The 19,996-nt window shown below is 43.5% G+C and overlaps 1 protein-coding gene across 4 annotated transcripts; it reads right to left on the reverse strand.

The window, feature by feature from the left end:
* Positions 1 to 913: 913 nt before the first annotated feature.
* Positions 914 to 19,636, reverse strand: HMGCS1 (3-hydroxy-3-methylglutaryl-CoA synthase 1). 4 transcript variants are annotated; one of them, XM_034773298.1, is made up of 10 exons: positions 19,522 to 19,636; positions 9,055 to 9,512; positions 8,408 to 8,533; positions 5,950 to 6,114; positions 5,097 to 5,265; positions 4,790 to 4,960; positions 3,313 to 3,419; positions 2,647 to 2,772; positions 1,959 to 2,122; positions 914 to 1,545 (listed from the first exon to the last, which is right to left on the reverse strand). In XM_034773298.1, the coding sequence occupies exons 2-10, from the start codon at positions 9,500 to 9,502 to the stop codon at positions 1,453 to 1,455; spliced, it is 1,569 nt and encodes a 522-aa protein (XP_034629189.1). In that variant the 5' UTR covers positions 9,503 to 9,512; positions 19,522 to 19,636; the 3' UTR covers positions 914 to 1,452. The 4 variants fall into 4 exon arrangements, with proteins under 4 accessions (XP_034629189.1, XP_034629187.1, XP_034629188.1 ...); XM_034773296.1 differs by lacking the exon at positions 19,522 to 19,636 and adding an exon at positions 12,260 to 12,364; XM_034773297.1 differs by lacking the exon at positions 19,522 to 19,636 and adding an exon at positions 11,605 to 11,973.
* Positions 19,637 to 19,996: the final 360 nt, after the last annotated feature.

The raw sequence follows: 19,996 nt of genomic DNA on the forward strand, positions 1-19,996 counted from the left end.
CATTAGTCCACATCAGTTCATATTAAATGAAATTTTAGAAAGTTGACTGTACAAGTCCAACAAAAAAAGTTATCAAATCCTAGTGAGTGACATACGGTGTATTATACAAACACTACATTACACAAAAACCTGCATTTCGCAACATGTCATTTCTGCAAGTTTATATTAGACAATGAAGTTTTGAAGTGGACAGTGAAATAAAATTAAACAAGAGACTCAGTCCTGTACATTAGAACAATTGAAATATATTTTACAAGCTAGCAAGGCTCTTCATAGCTCAGAATGGTCTCCCCACTAGTTTTGGACATTTACTCCTTGCATGATGAACAGCTTTCAGACTGGAAGGATGGAAAAAGGTTTTTGTGTTTTCCTGCAACAGTCTTGTTATAGAAGTACAAGAAGTACAAGTGAAATATGAAGCCAATCATGAGTTCAGAGTTAAAAATTGCCATTAAGAAAAATATAGTAGAAGCAAGAGCTAGGAGTCAAGAATGAACTGTCACTTTTCCCTTTGTGGTTTGTCAGTTTGAATAAACTCCCCATAGTATTTGGAAATTGAGGACTAGAAGTCTGCTCTGTGATTATTCTGACAAAAAATTAAACCTAAATGCTTTTTAAAAGCCAGATTGAAAGAATTAGGGAATTAAACCCTTTATTTGACAAATATCGCTTTCTTTCCACTGCCCTGCCAAGAACTGCTCAGTGGAAGGACAACAAAAGACTCCAACTTCATTCAGTCCTTGGCCTCTGCTAATGTTGCCAAAACAGTATAGCGGTGGGCTTTAAGGATGTGGATAAAAGTGATGTGATATGGACACTGGGAGTTAGATGGAGACCAAATCTATAAGGTGGTCACAGATTTTTGATCACTTAATACCTATTCCTATCTTACTTCCCCTGCTAAAAAAATTAATGGGTATATTGTATTTAGAAAACTGACAGTTTATTGTCAAGGCACTGAGGACCCCAACATTAAAAAGCAAAGTGACTTCTGAAAAAGCGAGAGAACGGCTTTTGGTCAGTTTTTGGGGAGAGGAAGGAACCAGTGTGTTCCTCCCTCCTCCATTTAGAAAATTTTACTCCCAGGGTGGGAGTTTGTGCATGCACATTTAAACCTATTTTAGGTTTCACTAAAAAAATTGGGAAGTCAAGCAAAATTCCTGTTTTTCTGTGTCCAGTTACCAAGATCTTGTAATTGGTACACCCATTCCTGAACCTTTTTTTAAAACCACACCAACATCAAGAGTTATGAAAGCCCTCCAAACCTTTGCCTTTTTCTTTTCCAATACATTCATGCTTTAGTGTTATGAAACCACATTAAACAAAGCCTCTCAAGGAGTTTAAACAGTTTTCCATGCTCCAATTAGAATATTTCTGTACAGTGAAATTTAGATATTTAATCCCTTTTCCACCACGCCCATTTTGATTAATTTCACACCTCACAGAGGTATATTAATGCTCTCCATTGGAAACAGAGACAGCAACAGCTTCAGATTCTGTGGTTGCAGGGATTCTTGGCACTTTCTTAGCAGGACTCGGGATAAGCTGAGAAGGAAAAAAAAAAAAGTTTAAAAAAAAAAACCCCAAAACAGAAGTTTCCAGTTCCTGCTCTTAGATTTCATTGCTTCTTCCTAGACTCCCAGCATTATCTCCCAGACAAAATTCACGCTACACTAGTTAGAAAGTTTGGTTTTAGGTATTCACGTTTGATTGGATGTTTCTGCAGTCTTGGTTTATATACAAACTGACTCAGTCTCTCTTGCACCAAAACTTACATTCTGCAGGTGGGATTTTTTTAAAATGTCTATCTTTGATTTTTTGGCTCCTATTTTAACAAATTAGATGGAAATAAGTTATCAGCCCCTTGTCTTCCTTTTACAGGGGATTTGCATAGCACCACTATATAGAAATAGTTTTGCTATTTACATCAATTATTAACAAAAATACAGAAATTTCACCTCATGAACTATGCTTGGATGGACAACCTCAGTTCCGGCTTCCAAAAGCCCATCACCCAGCACTGGACGTCGAGCATAAGTTCTTCTGTGTTTTTCATCCACTCGCACTAGGTACCATGTTCCCTCAAAGAGATCATCCACTGAACACTGTGGAATGTAGTTGGCTATGAGGAAACCAGTAAAATATTATTAACTGATTGTTGATGGTTAAGAATGAGGAGTCTTGTGGCATCTTAAAGATGGTAAGGCAACTTTTCTTGTGCTATATATTTATGCCTGCCTACTGTAATTTTCTCTCATACATCTGAAGAAGTGGGTCATAGCCCATGAAAGCTAAGCTCTAACAAATGTATTAGTCTTTAATGTGCCACAAGACTCCTTGTTTTTGCTGAAACAGACTAACACGGCTACCCCTCTGAAACTTGATGGTTAATGTTTATTGTAATATTCACTGCCTCTTTCCAAATTGCAATAGCAGAAGAGCATGTGTACGAATACCAAAGTACGGCCTTCACTTTAGCTCAAATTGTGCCATGAATACTTAACTGCTGCAGTGCTTGATTGAAATTATGTAAAACTAGAAAGCCCTGGACTTCGATCCTTAACTGAATTCACGGATTTGATAACAATATCAGGAATTTACTTTGTTAAGCATATTGTAATTTACTTTATATGAAAATGCTTTTACCCAAGTGATGCGTTTCCTGTCTAATCTTCATGTTTTCAGCAAAGACATCTGGTGCAATACACTTTCTTGAGTCAAGTCTTGTTTTCAGATCAGATAGGCTAGCAGTTATTTTATCCAGAGAAGAACCTGGAACACAAGACCGCCACTAAGTCAATGCTAACATCATAAGTAAATGTCAATGCACTAGTATTTCAAAAGGACTTTCGTACAAACTGGAAGACTATAGTTGTCTTAATATGCAATTTTCATGATCTCTGGGAAACAAGATTACATTATTATAGCTTTAGTCATTATCATAGAATAACAGGGTTAGAAGTGACCTCAGGAGCTCATCTAGTCCAACCCCCTGCTCAAAGCAGGACCAATCCCCAGACAGATTTTTGGCCCAGATCCCTAAATGGCCCCCTCAAGGATTGAACTCACAGCCCTGGATTTAGCAGGCCAATGCTCAAACCACTGAGCTATTCCTCCCTTATAAAGCTAGCCTTTTGAGAGTTAGAACATGGTGAGACCGCATCTTGTATTTTAGTCTTTTCCCTATGGTACAGAAATACTTCTATCACTATTAGCCAGTCTGTTGCATTTCTGCTTATACCAATGTTTTAGTGTAGCCAACTTTTCAGGTGAGCTGTCCAAATGAGAAATGCTATAGTCAAATTAACTTACCAGGTGTGGCATCCTGTGTAACTCTAACAGAGTAGAGTGTAGCAGCAAAACCAGAGCCATAGGAGAACACACCAATTCTTTGTCCTGCTAGCTGCTGTGGGGAGTACCTGTACATCAAATAACAGTTAAGAAGAATTAAGAGAACTACGCTTACGTGCCAATTTTAAATAACCAAGTGTGATATTTAGCTTCCAGGGAGAAGCCTGCTAAAACCAAAGTTTATTGGAACGGTGCAGCTGACATCTCAGACTACAAGCCATACATAGTTCCTATACATAAAACAAGTAACACAAAGAGTGCTCCTCACTCCTTGTTTTTTCACTTCTCATGATGAGGCATCTACACATTGCATTGCCTGTATTAGACTGTATGCGTCTCAGGGAAGGGGTCTTTCTCACTTTCTAACTGAGAAGTGCCACATACATCTACAGCACTAGAGAATGGTCTTTGAAACAAGATTTAGGACTCTGCAGTGCAGCTACCATCAAACTAATTTAAATGGAATGAGGTTAAATAATGTCCAGAACATTACAATCCTCAGGTTATTTGCTTTTTCCATGCCTAAAGGGTATCACCACCTCTAAGAAAACTCAAAAGCCCAGGCCGAGAGAAAGTCAATGCTAAAGAGTGGGCTTGCTAGAGTTCCCTTTGGTGCTGTCAGTCTCAGTGGCTGCACCACAGCTGATGCTAGCTGGAACGGTCTGCAAAGAAACAAAGGAAGTTGCTCTTTTGGTATGCTTGTTTTGGTGGAGGAAGAGAAGATGTCTTGATTTCTCTCCTCTTAACTTGTTTGGAGGCTGGGAGCGGTGTGTGCTAGTAAATGAGAAGTTTAGTCAGTGGCTAATTAGTTTGGATAGTAGGGAAGCAGCTATTTCTGGATGCAATTCACGAAACATGGACGGATGAAGTATGTGAGACAAGAATATATACAAATTAGTTATTGTGTAGGCTGGTTCTCTTTATTAAGTGTGCATGCAGAACCATTTGAGCTGCAACTAGCCTCTAGTAATCATCTAATCAACCCTGCATAACCTGTGGCAGGATAAGAAAGGCTTCTGATCCCTAATTCAGCAACCGTGTGTGCTTGTTCAGGTTAAGACTGCAACTAGGTGGGGGGTTGTTAGTTTACAAGGATTATCTAAAATGTTGTTTTGCTAATCCAAGGCATAGATACTTGATGCAACTATGTTTATTCACCATCAACTGTTAGTATGCTGTCTTGCACAAGACAAGAATCAGGACAACCCCTTCCCTGGAATGTGTACAGCCTGCTTAATGTATCTAGAGCACTTTGCTAAACTTATGTTTGGGTTTTTAAAAAAAGATTGCTACCTGAACTTCATCCAAGGGAAAAGATTTTTGGGGGATAGTTTGTTTTGGTTACAGTAAGCCTGTTGGGAATAAGTTATGTTTCTAGAGCTTTTTAAGAGTTAACATGTCAAGTACCAATTTCTTACTTTTCTGGCTTTATACTTACTGTGCTAGAAGAGAAGCAAGGCAGCCATAGACTGAAGGGGTGTACATGTTTCCATTTTGATTGGATACAAGTAAAGAAGCTTTGGTTTTCTGATTAAAGAGTTCAGCACTAGCTTTCATAAAGGCCTTCTCCACATCTCTATCAAAATAGGTATCCTCCAGTTTTACATCCCTATTTAAAAAATAATGAGGTTTAGAAACTGCTGCTACTCACTAAAACAGCTGAAAGGGAGAAGCATATGGGATGTGTAGCACATTTTAGATTCCCTTCTTCCTCAGGCTAATTAAGTGATAGTAGCAGTTCTCACCTGAAAGCTTCCAAGCCACTATAGATACCATTTTCTGTTTTAGAGTTCTGGTCACTAAGAAAGTCATTCAACAACAGTCGAGCCACAGATTTCTGTACAAGTTTACAGTATGGAGAATGGAAGATCATGAAGCCAAAGTCATTCAAGGTAAAGTCTCTGTCACTTCCTTCTGGCAAAGGCAAAAGAAGGCACAGTAAGTTGTAACAATGTGTGTACAATTGCTCACATTAGCCCCCCCTTTTTTTAAAAAAGCAAACTATAGTATGGTAGCATCCAGGAAGTTACTGTAAAACCTAGCCTTTGCTGGCAAGTTACTAGAAGCACTGCAGTTATTTGCATTTCAAAATATAAGGTTATTTCTGGCAATCAAAAGCTCTTCAGATAACAATTGGCAAGTTGTGCCTGTATTGTAAATTGACATACGATTGTGGTGCTACATAAAAAAAGCACAATGGTATTTTGGCCCATTGGTAAGATTTAGCAGTGGCAGGAGGTAGTTATTTATCTCCAAAACAGTGCTGCTCAATAAATATGAAACAAAATGCTTATATTTATTCTGTATAATTGTTGAACAATTGAATATAAATCTCAGTGTCACAGGATTAAGGGATCATTAAAAAAGCAAATACACACTTACATCCCACTGGGCAAGTTACACTGGAGGTATAAACTAGCCAAAGTCCTGGTGACAATGTTGCTTCCCTGAGGTTTATTTAATATTTATTTAAAATTTCTTTAGGCTGGATATACAGATATATGCGGTTGTACAGATACTGCATTCTCATTATGTGCTCTGGCAAATAGCATTTTAGATTGCCACCGATGCCTGTAAACATTTTACAGTAATACATACCTTTTTGCCACTGAGCACGGATTTTGTTGCGGTAGACAAAATAGCAGCGATCTAATGCACTGAGGTAGCACTGAATAGATAGTTTACCATCAACTACAGGATATTCAGACACCATATCTGGCTTATAAAAGTCATAGGCATGCTGCATATGGGTCCCACGCAGTCCTATTTAAAGAAAGAAAGAAAGATTGCTTAAGAGAATCACTTTATAAGTCAACCTGAATACATGTCACCCCAGCTTAGTGGCATGCAGATAAGATCTGGTGCTGGCCAGATAGCTTAGTAGTGAATTCTCACATCCATGGTGGTTTGACATACAGCTCCCGATCACTCACTACCAAGGTGAGAATGGAAGTGCTGGCAAAACACCAGGCTAGATTCACAAAAGGATTTAGGTGCCTTAGTCCCAGAATCAGGCCCCAGTGATTCACAAAACTTTCACCTCAGCTGCTGCTGAACTGTCTAGATGTCTAAACTCACTTAGCACCTGAATTTGTGCAGTAAAAAGTTCCCTAGGTGCCTATGTTTCTGTTTGAGCATGTGAACTGCAGCCCCACTCTACACCTTTTGACACCTAAGCCCCAATGCGATTCATGAACTAGGGGAAAATAGGAATTTCTCCACCTAACTCCCCTGTGGGGTCAAACTCAGCAGGTGTCCTCAGACCTCACCTACCACATCAGGCCCATATAAGCAGGCATACACCAATCAGGCATTGGGAATAGGGGATGACCTCCCTCATTACTTTTGGCCCAATGGTTAGGGTACTCACTGGGGTTGTGAGGGACCTCAGTTCAAAGTCCCACCTCCAACAGAAGGGGAGAAAAGGGATTTGAACATGGATCTGGCCCCTCTCAGGTGAGTTCCCTAACTACTGGGCTATTCTAATGTACAACTCCCTTAGTCTCTCCTACTGAAGGTATTCCACTGAGGATAAATAATTAGAATAATTGCTGTAGAGGGACTGGATGCTGGGTCTGTCACCTCCTAGGTGAGCACTCTAATCACCAGGCTACAGAGTCATTCTTATATTTAGCTGCTCTCTCTGGCCCAATTACTCTTATTATTTATCCAAATTGGAACAATTTCAACAGGAGAGATGCCCACATCAGAATATCCCAAAATACAGGAGGTTAGGGCACTCATCTGAGAGGTGGCAGATGCCTGTTCAAATTTCTTTTCCCACTCAGGGGAAAGGGGTCTCCACACTCCAGGTGTGTACCCAGACCGCTGGGCTAAGAATCAAGGGCTGGAAGGGACCTTGAAAGGTCATCTAGTCCAGTCCCCTGCACTCATGGCAGGACTAAGTATTATCTAGACCACCACTCAAGTATTATCTAGACAGGTGTTTGTCTAACCTCCTCTTAAAAATCTCCAATGATGGAGATTCCACAACCACCCTGGGCAATTTATTCCAATGCTTAACCACCCTGACAGTTAGGAAGTTTTTCCTAATGTCCAACCTAAACCTCCCCTGCTTCAATTTAGGCCCATTGTTTCTTGTCCTATCCTCAGAAGTTAAGAACTATTCTTCTCCCTCCTCCTCCTTGTAACAACCTTTTATGTACTTGAAAACTGTTATGTCCCCACTGTCTTCTCTTTTCCAGACTAAAACCTAATTTTTTCACCCTTCCCTCATAGGTCATGTTTTCTAGAACTTTAATCATTTTTGTTGCTCTTCTCTGGACTTTCAATTTGTCCACGTTTCCTGAAATGTGTTGCCCAGAACTGGACACACTGTTGCAGTTGAGGCCTAATCAGCAGAGTAGAACTTGCTTACATTCATGCTAATACATCCCAGAATGATGTTTGCTTTTTTTGCAACAGTGTTAGACTGTTGACTCATATTTAGTTGTGGTCCATTATGACCCCCAGATCCCTTTCTGCAGTACTCCTTCCTAGGCAGTCATTTCCCATTTTGTATCTGTGCAACTGATTGTTCCTTCCCAAGTGGAATACTTTGCATTTGTCCTTATTGAATTTCATCCTATTTACTTCAGACCATTTCTCCAGAGGTGCCTAACCCAGGTTTTGTTAATCCCAGTAATTTTCTAGGCTCCTAGAAATTGGGTGTGCTGACGCTCAGCGTCACTATGCTTAAGTTCCTTCATGAATCTAGCCTATCCTGCCTGTAACAAGTCGATTTTCATCATTTGACAGCCCCCCTGTGAGAAAACTGCGCTGATACAAGGACTGCACGGTCTTGTCTAGTGCCTATTTCACATTGGTGAAGGCAGGCAGTACCTCCTACTCCACCCACAGGTGAATCCCGCTAGGGGCAGCAACAGGTCAGTTTAGACAGAGATAGAAGGTGCAAGTTCTAACACCAGAAAAGTTAATCTGGCTCCCCAGAGGCCTGGAATGACAGTAACTACAGTACAGGACATCCTGGAGTTCAGAGTGTTCTGCAGGCCCCATATATGGTATCCGTTTTAAAATCTTTCCACATGAGACTAACCTCGCTCAAAAATTAAAGGAGCATTTGGACCAATTAACATAGCAACAGCACCAGCTCCACCGGTTGGCCTGGCATTTCCAGTGGCATATACAGCTATGTCTCCAGCAACAACAAGCGCATAACGACCTGGAAAAGATAAGAAATAACTATGGAAAGAAGTCCCGGGGAAACTTTATTTTTAGCTTGCAATGCTTAGTTTTCCAGTTTACAGGAAGATATGGTTGCAGGATTGTGCGAGCTCTCATCAGCTGACACTTCTCCAAATTTATTTCCGCCTTTTATTTTCATTCCTTGGAGCATTCCAGATTTCCAAGAAAAGATCAATGATAAGTAGGTGTCTCAGAATCACTTTGTAAAGCATATACAATACATTCTAATTTCACATTTACACAAGGTGTAACCTAGACGTGCAAGTCATCTTGGAAGTATACATTTTCTGTCTAGCGTATTTCCCAGGAAACCTCTCTCAAGTCCAGTGTCTGTTTTACTTAGCATTTTTTAACTATAGAAAACGAAATCTTATATCTTATAACGTATTTTTAAAAGGCTTACTATCCAAGCATAAAGTTATGTGCTGTGTATTTAAGGTGGAAGACTACTGGACAAAGACTTAAGATGTAGCTTTCGAACAAGGACAACAAACTTACCATCCCAAGAACTGGACTCAACCCAGTTAACAGCATTAAAGATAGCAGCAGTGCCTCCATAGCATGCATTTGTTGTGTCAATCCCTTCTACGTCTGTATTACCAGAATCCTCAAAGAGCTGCATCAGGACAGTCTTTACAGATTTTGACTTGTCAATGATTGTCTCTGTTCCAACTTCTAATCTCCCAATGCAATCATAGGAGAGACTGTTCCTCTCCATAAGCTTCTGTACCACAGTCAAGCAGAGTGAGTTGATATCCTCTCTATCTGAGCAGAATCCCATCTTCGATTGACCCAAGCCAATGGTGTACTTCCCAGCATCCACACCATCAAATGTTTCCAATTCTGTCTGGTCAACATACTGAGAAGGAAAATAGATCTCCAGGGCAACAATTCCCACATCTTTTGGCCAACAGGCTTCAGCATTCACAGGAAGAGACCCAGGCATTGTTGTAGAGCTTGGAAGAGGAGAAAAAAAACAAACCACCACCAAAGCTTATTTAGACACATTCACTTTAATAAGTAATTGTGCAGTAGACTTCTAATTTCCTACAAACTCCTTGAAAAACTATTTCATACATATTCTATCTAATGCTGTTTGCTCTGACATGTCCTACCCTCTCATACCAATATGGAGTACTCATCTTCCTTAGAGGTGCACTTCACAAACATGCTTAACTCCCCGATAGAGATTCTCTTTTTTTTTTTTTTTTTTTTTTTAGTGTAATTACTTTTAAATTTAATTTTTCCCCTTAAAGTTTCTATTTATGTATTGCTAGTTATTTATTTTCTTCCCATTTTATTAGTGGATGCTTTGTACTTGTTTCTTTGATTTCATAATTGTCAGTTGAATTTCTGGTTTGACACCACTAAGAATTTTTGTAATTATTAAAAATACAAATTTAGTCCTGATGATCCAAACACTTATGCATATTAGTAAGCCCACTGAAGTCAATTGGATTATTCAGGTGAGGACAAGTCTACCAACAGAAGGTGGGTACCAAGTAGAGGTCTGCCATAGAGATCTAGGCTCAGAGATCTACCCATAGGGCAACTACTACATGTAGAAATTTTTGAAGTGAAATCTAGGTTAAGTAAATGTGACACAGAATGTAACTATGCTGGTATTCTAATCTGTCTACTCAGGAGCAGAAACCCTTTCAGTTAGTCACTTCCTGAAGAATGCAAATCAGGGGATCTTTGCAGTATTGATGCCACCTTTATTGTGGAAAGTGTTTCCCTGATAAATTAATAAAACAGAATAGTGCACTGCAGTGACAATAGGTACCAATGTTTAATTTGAGATCTTGGTCTTTTGAATTGCACATCCCTCCTGGAGACCTGTCATTACCCCTTACAGGCACTTAGATCAAGATGTGCATTGTGGGATGGGACCGATCAGCTCTCAGTGTCTAAAAAAATAAACATGGGACCCCTTCATAATCAGGAAGATGACCAAAGCAACCAATTCCATAAAGGTCTCTGGATCCCAGCCACCTGCCTACACACTGCCTGTAATAAATAAAGTGGGGGGATAGCTCCCTCTAATGGACACCCAGCCAGCCAGCTAGTTGTAAAATCCCTTTTGGTAGCTGTTCTTTACTTGCTTTACCTGTAAAGGGTTAAAAAGAAAGTCTCCCAGATAAAGAAAAAAAAAAAAAAAAAAGAAGTGGGCACCTGACCAAAAGAGCCAACGGGAAGGTAGAACTTCTTAAAATTGGGAAAAACTTTCCCTTTGTCTCTCTGGGCTGAAGGGACAGGGCAACCATGCTATAATCAACTAAGCCAGGTATGATTATAAGTCATCAGATTGTGCCTAGAAGTACTTATCTGAATTCCAATGTGTAAGTAGATCAAAATGTTTAGCTAGATGTGATTAGGGTTATTTCTTTTATTTCTTATTGGCTTGTGGACTCCACTGTGTTAACCCAGATGCTTCTGTTTCCTTGTAACCTTTAAGCTGACCCCCAAGAAAGCTATTTTGGGTGCTTGATTTTTGGAATTGCTCTTTTAAAATCTAGCAAAAGCTTAAGTTCCAGATATATTTTCTTTTTTGTTTTTAATAAAAATTTACCTTTAAGAACAGGATTGGATTTTTGGTGTCCTTAGATGTTTGTGCGTGTTGTTTGATTAGCTGGTAGCCACAGCTAATTTCCTTTGTTTCCTTTCTCGGCTTTTTTTTTTGGGGGGGGGGAGGGGTGTCTTGAGGGCACCCCACAGGGAGGAATTCCCAAGTGCTCCTTCCTGGGTTCAAAGGGGGTTTTGTTGCATTTGGGTGGTGGCATTTACCAAGCCAAGATCAGAGAAAAGCTATAACCTTGGGAGTTTAATACAAGCCTGCAGTAGTAAGTATTAATTTTTAAAATCCTTGCAGGCCCCACTTCTGCACTCTGACTGACAGTCTTGATGCTGCCTAAGCTAAATTAAGTCAAAGCTGAGGTTTTGCTGGCAGGATGTCAGAAAGACAAAATACTTCAACCAAAAAAAACAAACCACCACCCTTACCCTGCCTCCTCTACAAAAACCCCACTACTAATAAATAATTCATACCTAGCACTTTCCATCACTAGTTCTCACAGCGCTTTACAAGAGGAATCAGTGTCATTAGCCCTATTTTACAGAGAAACTGAGGCAGAGTGGTGGACTTTCTTGCCCAAGGTCATTCAGCACTCTGAGGTCCTGAGTCTAAGCACGGCGCTCTGTCCACTAGGCACTCAGACAGTCTAGTCAGTATCCAGCCTCGGGGTCCTTCTGACTCAGGGTTACTGGATGCCCCCAAATGGAGGCCACACCCCGCCCCTCCCCACAGGCACTGCCATCTGCACAGGGCAGAAAAGAACAACAGCTGCACAACACCAGCCTCCCGACACCGGCTCCGCACCCCCAGCGTCACGGCCCGCTCCTGCCCCGGAGCCATGCGGCCAAGCCCAGCCGGGACAACAAGCCGCAGCGCTCGGCTCCGCGCAGCACGGGGCAGGTCCCGGCCCATGACCGCAGCCCTCCCTGCGAGCGCGAGGCCCAGAGCAGCCGGAGGGGGGCTGCGGTCTCAGACGCCCCCCAGCAGGGCCCGGGGGCTCCCGCGCACCGGGCTCTCGGGCCGGGAGCAGCCCCCGCCTAGGACAGGGAGCGGCTCCTCAGCCACCCCCGGGGGCGGCTCCCGTCGCCTACCGAGCCCCCCCCCCCCGCAGCGGCCCCCCTCGCTTACACGTTACGGAATCCCATAGCCGTCCCGCGGAACGGGCCAGGCGGGTAGACCCGAGTGCGCAAGCGCGCACTCGGCTGTCACCTTGAGGGTCACCCAAATGCGCACGCGCGCTCCTGCAGCAACCCACGCGGCAGCCCCCAGCTGGCTACTCCACCCCTCGTAGTGCTGTGACGTAGCGCCGGATAGTGCTGCAGTGCAGACTCTGCCCAGCCTAACCCGCGCGTGGAGGAGAGTACAGCGCCTGCTCCTTTTGGGGGCGAGGGGCCGTGCTGCAGAGCTGCGCTGGGAGCGGGCAAAGACAGGGCCGCGGGGGCGAGAAGAGACAAGCCCCGGCCCTGCCCGGCAGCCTTCCCTTTGTTCGAGGTCATGGGAATGGAGAGAGACAATAGTAGCTGCCGCCCCAGGGGTGGGTGCGGCTTGAGTAGCTATTACCCAACCACATCTGGTATTTCTGCTGCAGCCTGTGGGTCACTACACCTGATCCGTGTTGTAAGGTGGGAGGGGATCCCCAGATACCAGAGGCTGAAGCTTTCCCTAGCAGTAGGGCCCGCAGTGGAGGCAGCTTTTTTATTTTCATGGAAATAGAGGCTATGGATGCAGCCTGCAGTTTCCAATAAAAAGTCATCCATAGGAACAACAGACAATAGCGCCTGTGGTACACTCCCATGTTGAGTACTGTGTGCAAATGCGGTCCCTCCATCTCAAAAAAGATGTATTGGAATTGGAAGAGGTTCAGAAAGAGGCAATGAAAATGATTAGGGGTAGAGAATGGCTGCCATCTGAGGAGAGATTAATAAAATGGGGACTTTTCAGCTTGGAAAAAGATGACTAACAGGGATATGATAGAGGTCTACAAAATCATGACTGGTGTGGAGAAAGTAAATAAGGAAGTGTTATTTTACTCCTCATAACAAAAACTAGGGGCCACCAAATTAAATTAATAGGCAGCAGGTTTAAACAAAAAGGAAGTATTTTTTCCACACAACACACAATCAACCTATGGACCTCCTTGCCCGAGGCTGTTGTGAAGGCCAAGACTACAACAGGGATCAAAAAAGAACTAGGTAAGTTCATGGAGGATAGGTTCATCCATGGCTATTAGCTAGGATGGGCAGGGATGGTGTCCTTAGCCTCTGTTTGCCAGAAGGTGGGAATGGGTGACAGGGGATGGCTCACTTGATGATTACCTGTTTTGTTCATTCCCTCTGGAGCACCTGGCATTGGCCCCAGTACGGCTGTTTTTATGTATGTCCAGGATTTAGTGCTATGCTGTGAAGTGCAGGCTACACCTGGATCCTACAGAAACATGGGGTGTAGATGAGCCACCACTGTGTAGTAGGGGCAAGGATCAGCACGTTTTCTTCCTCCCCTGCCTTCATTCCAAGAAGGAAATAGTAGCCTGACCTGAACAGGCTAGGATGTGACAAGGTAATTAGGCACAGTACAAGTTAGAGGTAGGCTAGGTCTATGTTTCTCAGGCTTTTTGATACCAGGGACTGGCTTGCTGCTTTCCTAAACTGTATCAGGGAGATCACTGATTGGCGTTGGTCCATAGCCCAGACGTTGAGAAACATTGGGCTAGGTCCCTGACCACCTAAATAAAAAAGGTGTAGTTCCTGCTGTGAGGTGCTGACACTCTCCATTAGACAGAGAGGGCAAGTAGGAATAAACAGGGAGGGGAAAGGCTGAGGTATAACAGGTTACAACAAGATTTTTTTGTTTAGCTGAAGTGAATTTAATCACACAGTACAGGTAGGTGTTACTACATAAAGGGAAGGCACAGACTTGTCTTTATGAGAAAGTTGCATGGATAGAATCCACTTTGTTAATTTAAACCTATAGTGCCCCATTTAGGCCTAATTTACATTAGATGGTTAGATTGACATAAGCTGCGTCACGTTAACCTAGATGTGGAAGCATCTTCACTTAAATTTGGCTCCTGCCCAAGGAAATGTCTCTCTACACTGCTTTAGAAACAGCACCTCTGAGCATCCCAGAATCACAGTCAAGGTAATTAGGTCTACACAATGTCAGTGTAGACACTACATTGCTTATGTCAACTGTTACTGGCCTCCAGGAGCCATCCTACAATGCCCCACACTGACAATACAATTGATACAAGCACTCCTGGTGAGGGCATGCACTGTGGACACAAAGAGCTAAGCGTGCACACACACAAGCAATTTAATAAATTGTTGTGGCTGTATGCCGACATAAGTTAGGTCAACACAATTTTGTGGTGTAGATATGGCCTTTGGCCATGATCCTGCAACCATTTATACAGGTTCTGAATTTAACTACTTAATTTGAATAGTCCCCTTTAAGCCAATAGTTCTACTGGAAGTATGTGTTTGCAGCATTAGGGTTGCAGTTTAGAGTGGCTTTGTTATACATAGACTGGGAGCAGGTTGAGTTAAATGACAACACAAAACTGAACGAAAGAAAACTACTCAAACCAAAACAGGAGTGGCCACAGAGGGATTTAGAGAAGTTATACTCGTTCAATTTGCCCATTTAGTTGCTACCTAAAAGATAGATATAAATACTCAGATGCACTTATTACTGTGTAAACATGAAGCCAGAGGATTGTTACTTAACAACTGGTTGGTTTTATGATGAGAAGCAACTGCATAAGGATACCTGGAAAAGAAAGTGCATCAGGGCAAAGTTATTTTAAAGTGATACTAACTAGTACAAACTGTTTAATAGTGTTGTTTTCCACCTGCTAAGTTTGCTTGGCATACATTTTGGAAGCACTAAAATAATGTAGTTATTACTTTTAAGTTTCTAATCAGTCTAAATTACTCAAGTTTTATTCAACAGGTTTAAAATGAGTCTGTCAGTAGTTCAGATATTGTTCCTTTAGCTTATCCTTGAAGTGCTTGCTAGTACTGCAGTAAACTCAGATTTATATTTCGGTGTCCCAGCAAAGTGAAATAGGACACTGGCTTCATCTCAGTGAAAGATTGTCCCCTAGTCTGAAATATTAATTGGCATGTTTATGCTATAAGAATGCAAAACAAAAGCAGGTTGCATACACTAATAAAAATCACTGTCTTTGTAGTATATATCTAATCTGACAAACCCCAGATTGAAATTAATAATTAATGGTTAATTAGGTCCTCTATCAGAAGAGATTCGGAATAGACGGAGTTTACAAGCAAACTGGTCCTAGCCCAATGGGGACAACTGAGGATGGATAAACATTGGTTTGATTGAAACCTACCACATAATAAAATGCCATTTCCTCAGTTGTAACACTGAGTAGGAACAAGACTCCCTTAATAGGAAATGTCAGTGGTAAAATAAATTTCAGTTGCAAAACTGTCCGAATCAGAAGCAATGCAATGACTATTAACAGTATTGCAGTCCTTCCATCTGAAGTGAGTCCATGCCTTGAAGTTGTATGGTCATGGATAAAGAGCATTTAAAAGACAAAACACTATACAAAAGATGGAGCTAAAATTACTCCCCTTGTTGTAGTTTAAGTTATCAAGATAAACAGCTAAAATGCTGTTTCATGTCAAAGACAAGAATATTTTGATACCAGAGTCGTCACTATAACAATTCCAAGAAGCCTGCACATCTCAGAGGATTGAAAGGTCATAAATCCAGCTTTCACTTCTGTTCAAATCCCACATACATTGATAGTGACCAAAAAGTCTTTGCCATCTGACATGTCTGCAGTGAAAGGAACTGGCAACACAGTCCATTTCCAGTTTCTGTTGCACCGATCTCCACATCACAATTGGTACCCTTATTGATAATATCAGCAAAGATCATAAGGCAGACTAACCAGGGTGGTTTGCAAGTGGCCTGTGTTTTTCTCTGGATGGGCAAAATTGAAAAATAAAATCATTTATAAGATAGATGGAGACCAGTGGAAATCTGTACCAGTGAAAAATCATGTCTAGTGTAACCTGCACTTGTAGCATAGCTTCCTGGCCATGACCCAGTCAGTCAACCCTTGAGAAAGGCCAAAGTATGAGTTATGGAAACGGAGCTACCCTCTAACTCAGGGGTGGGCAAACTTTTGGCCCAAGGGCCACATCTGGGTATGGAAATTGTATGGCGGGTCATGAATCCTCACAAAATTGGGGGTTGAGGTGCAGGAGGGGGCTCCAGCTGGAGCTGTGGAGTGGGGCCAGAAATGAGTTCAGGGTGCAGAAGGGAGCTCCAGGCTGGGGCAGAGAGTTTGGATGCAGGGCGGAAGGGCTGGAGGGGAGGGCTCTGGGGTGGGGCTGAGGGGTTTGGGGTGCCGGAGGGTGCTCCGAGCTGAGACCAAGCGGTTTGGAGGGTAGGAGGGGGATCAGGGCTGGGCCAGGGGGTTGGGGCGCAGGGCATCAGGGGTGCAGGCTCTGGGCAGCGCTTACCTCAAGCAGCCCCAGAAGCAGCAGCATGTCCCCCCTCCGGCTCCTATGCAGAGGCGCAGCCAGGCGGCTCTGCGTGCTGCCCTGTCCACAGGCGCCGCCCCGCAGCTCCCATTGGTCACAGTTCCTGGGGAACTGTGGGAGCGGCTCTTGGGGTGGGGGCAACGTGCAGAGCCCCCTGGCTACCCCTACACGTAGGAGCCAGAGGGGGGACATGCCACTGCTTCTGGGGGCTGCACGGAGTGGGGCAAGTTCTCTATCCCACTCCCCGGCTGGAGCGTCAGAGTGGGGCAAGCCCCAGACTCTGCTCCCTGGCGCGAGCTCGAGGGCCTGATTAAAACATCTGGAGGGCTGTAGTTTGCCCGTCCCTGCTCTAACTCCTACTACAAGCATTCCCTTCAGGAATGGAATGAGGCCCATTAACAGGAAAGTATGGGTAGGGTTGGGAAGAATATAGTGCTGCTTGTAATGTTCCTATTCTATGGTAGAAAGACTTCAGCCTTCATGAGTGAATGTTCAGCATCTTTCAAACCAGCTTTATTCACAGTGACAGCAATATTAAATTAACTCTAACTTTTGTATTAATAGGCCAGGAAGACAAGATGCCATAACTGACACCAAAACTGATGCATGTAATAACCCTTAGAACAATTCTAAAAACAGGCAGCCAAATGAGTTTTTAGAAAGATTAATGCCATCAGTATCAAAAGGAATTTGTGGCATTGATGATAATTAGTTATGTTCCCTCACACTACTGGAAAGCCTTTTTTAAAGAGTCTCTCGGAGGCATAATGTGCAAATTACAGCAGTCCTTGCGTTGCTTGCAAAATGCTACTAGCTCAGTTTTTCCATTATGGGAGAGACATCATATGGTGGCACACACAGTTTTGTTTTTTAAATTAGAGCGAGCGCTGCTAGTTTGCTTGAGATCATTCTCTAGACTTTTCAGATTTTTTTTTTAATTTCTTTTTTTCACAGGACAGAGTCTGCTGAAAGCTACAAAACAGAATAAGAATTCATATCTTTGGTTCTTGCAGGCAACAAAATTGGTCATTCACTTTTTTCCTTTTATTCCTGAAATGTTTCATAAATAAAACACTGAATAAAAACTATTATTTTCATTTCTGAAGAAATACTGCTATGATGAATTTGATAATCAGTTAATATGCCCTTTAACTTAATGTAGTTCCTTTCTCCACTTATTTTAAAATATGTTTAATCAGTGTGCATTGAATACAGCATGTACTAAGCACTGAACAGACCACCAGTTGATATTTCTACCAAACATATGAGAAAGGTTATCTGCAGATATCCAAAGATTTTAAGAAGGCTGCTGCTAAACCATGAAGTGTTCATGAGGTGCAGCACTCTTCTGGTTACAGCTCAGGTTTTAGGCAGCAATATGCACTTATAAAAAGAAATGCAGTGCATGTACAATTTCACATCTTTTCAAGAAGCTCAGAAAGTAATTAGGAAATAAGAATTTCTCAGAGAAATATTCTCTCTTCCCATATCAGGTTTTACATTGCTAATGTAGCAAATACAGGATTTCGGTTATTAAAAAGCCGCTTGCATAGTAATGCACAGGCTCAATTTGGTGATTGGGTTTGATCCTGCAAAGCACTGGGCACTTGCCAGAGTTAGAAGAAAAGCAAGGGAGAGAGACTTAGTAGTAAGCCTACTATATGATAAAGAGGGCTGAAGTAAGGAGATGAAAAAAAATTGGTTTTGGGATCTGGAGTTCTGACCACAATGAAGTGGAGCAATAACAAATGAATTTAATGCACACACAAGGCTAATAGGATAGGAAGCGGCAGTGACATTATCCACTAAAGTCATGCCTTGCACTCATTCCTGCTTTTGGTTACCTGGTCAGTTCAGTTCCTGAATCACTGAAGCCAGATACATTTTTAGAGTTTGTGTAGAAAAGACATTCAGGGGAAAAAATAGTTAAGCTACATGTTTTAATGTGTGACTGAATTTCAGTAGGACAGTGCCTCCGACTCCTTTGATTTATTTCTTTTTCTTCTTTAAGACATACAAAATCCCTTCAATTTTCTGCCTCCAAAAGCCCCATACATGTGCAGGCAAAATTCCCAGTGACATCAGTGACATTCACACCCAGATGGATCAAAGATAGCGTATGGCAGTCTCTAGAGTTTTATTAGCTGAAAAGCATTCTGCAGAGATTCTGGTTGCACAAACACCATGCAGTAAAAGACTGTCCTATACCAAGGCGGATACTAGGGCAGTGACTGCTGTCCTATATGCCTGTACAAGCCTGGCACATTTTGTATAGTACTAGAATACACAAAAACAACCACTAAAGCCTCGTTGGCATATAGCCCTTATTTTCATAGTATCTCTCTATAGCTGCCTTGTTCCGCTAGTGAGGCACAGACTAAATCTACGAAGGATGCCTTTTACTGACAAGTCCAAGTATCTGGGTACCTGGGCTGGGCAGGCACCGCGGGGTGAGCACCTCCCGATTCTGGGCTACCGGCTCCTTGGCATGCCAGACACGGAGAGTCCCCGTTTAATCCAGCCACGGACCCCGCAGCCAAACGCAGGGCAGCGCCCACCCCTGTGCGATGTAGCTGGGCGCCCCGGCCAGCCTTGCGCACTCCGCGCAGCCAAGGAGATGTGACCCAGGCGCCTGCACCCAGCCCACCACCGCAGCTGCGGGGCCGCTCGCTCCCCTCGGCCCCTGCCCAGCCCGCCGGGGGGCTGGTCTCACTGAACGCCAGGCAGCCGCCAGCCCCGCCGCACGGATGTCGCAGCTCCCCAGCAAGCCCCTGCGCGGGTCCCAGCCCCGAGCGGAGGCGGAGATCTCAGTATCGCCCCCCGCGAGCGGCTGGGGTGGCCGAGGATGCGCCTCTGCCCAGCTCTCACCTGCGTGATGCGCCGGTCCCGCTAGCCGCTTCGTTCTCTCTCCCTCAGCCACTGGATGGGGCACGGGATCAGGAGCGGCGCCTTTAAACCAGCCCCGCCGTCCAAGCGGCCGCTTGAAACGTGAGCGACAGCTCGTCCGCCCAATCAGAGTCCCTCCGTCGCTGGGTCCCCTTTTGTCACCACTCCCAACCAGTCAGCGGACGGGGAGGCGGGCGGTGCTGGCGCATGGTGTGAGAACGTGACGCGGCCTGGGCAGATTGCTGTTCGCCAATGGGAGCGCGGCTCAGGGAGAGGCCGCCCAGTGGGAACTCCGCGCAGGGCCCAGCTGACCAATGGGAGGCGTGCTGCCGACTGCGGGTGAGGGTAGTGCGGCCGCGCGGGTCCCTGGCGCACAGAGGAGGATGTTGCCTAGCAACGGGAGTGAGTCTCGGCCCAGGCAGAGGGTAACCAGAGCCTCGTTACTTTAAGGGGAGAG

Source organism: Trachemys scripta, chromosome 6, assembly GCF_013100865.1.
Source record: "Trachemys scripta elegans isolate TJP31775 chromosome 6, CAS_Tse_1.0, whole genome shotgun sequence".
In the NCBI taxonomy this organism is placed as follows: Eukaryota; Metazoa; Chordata; order Testudines; family Emydidae; genus Trachemys; species Trachemys scripta.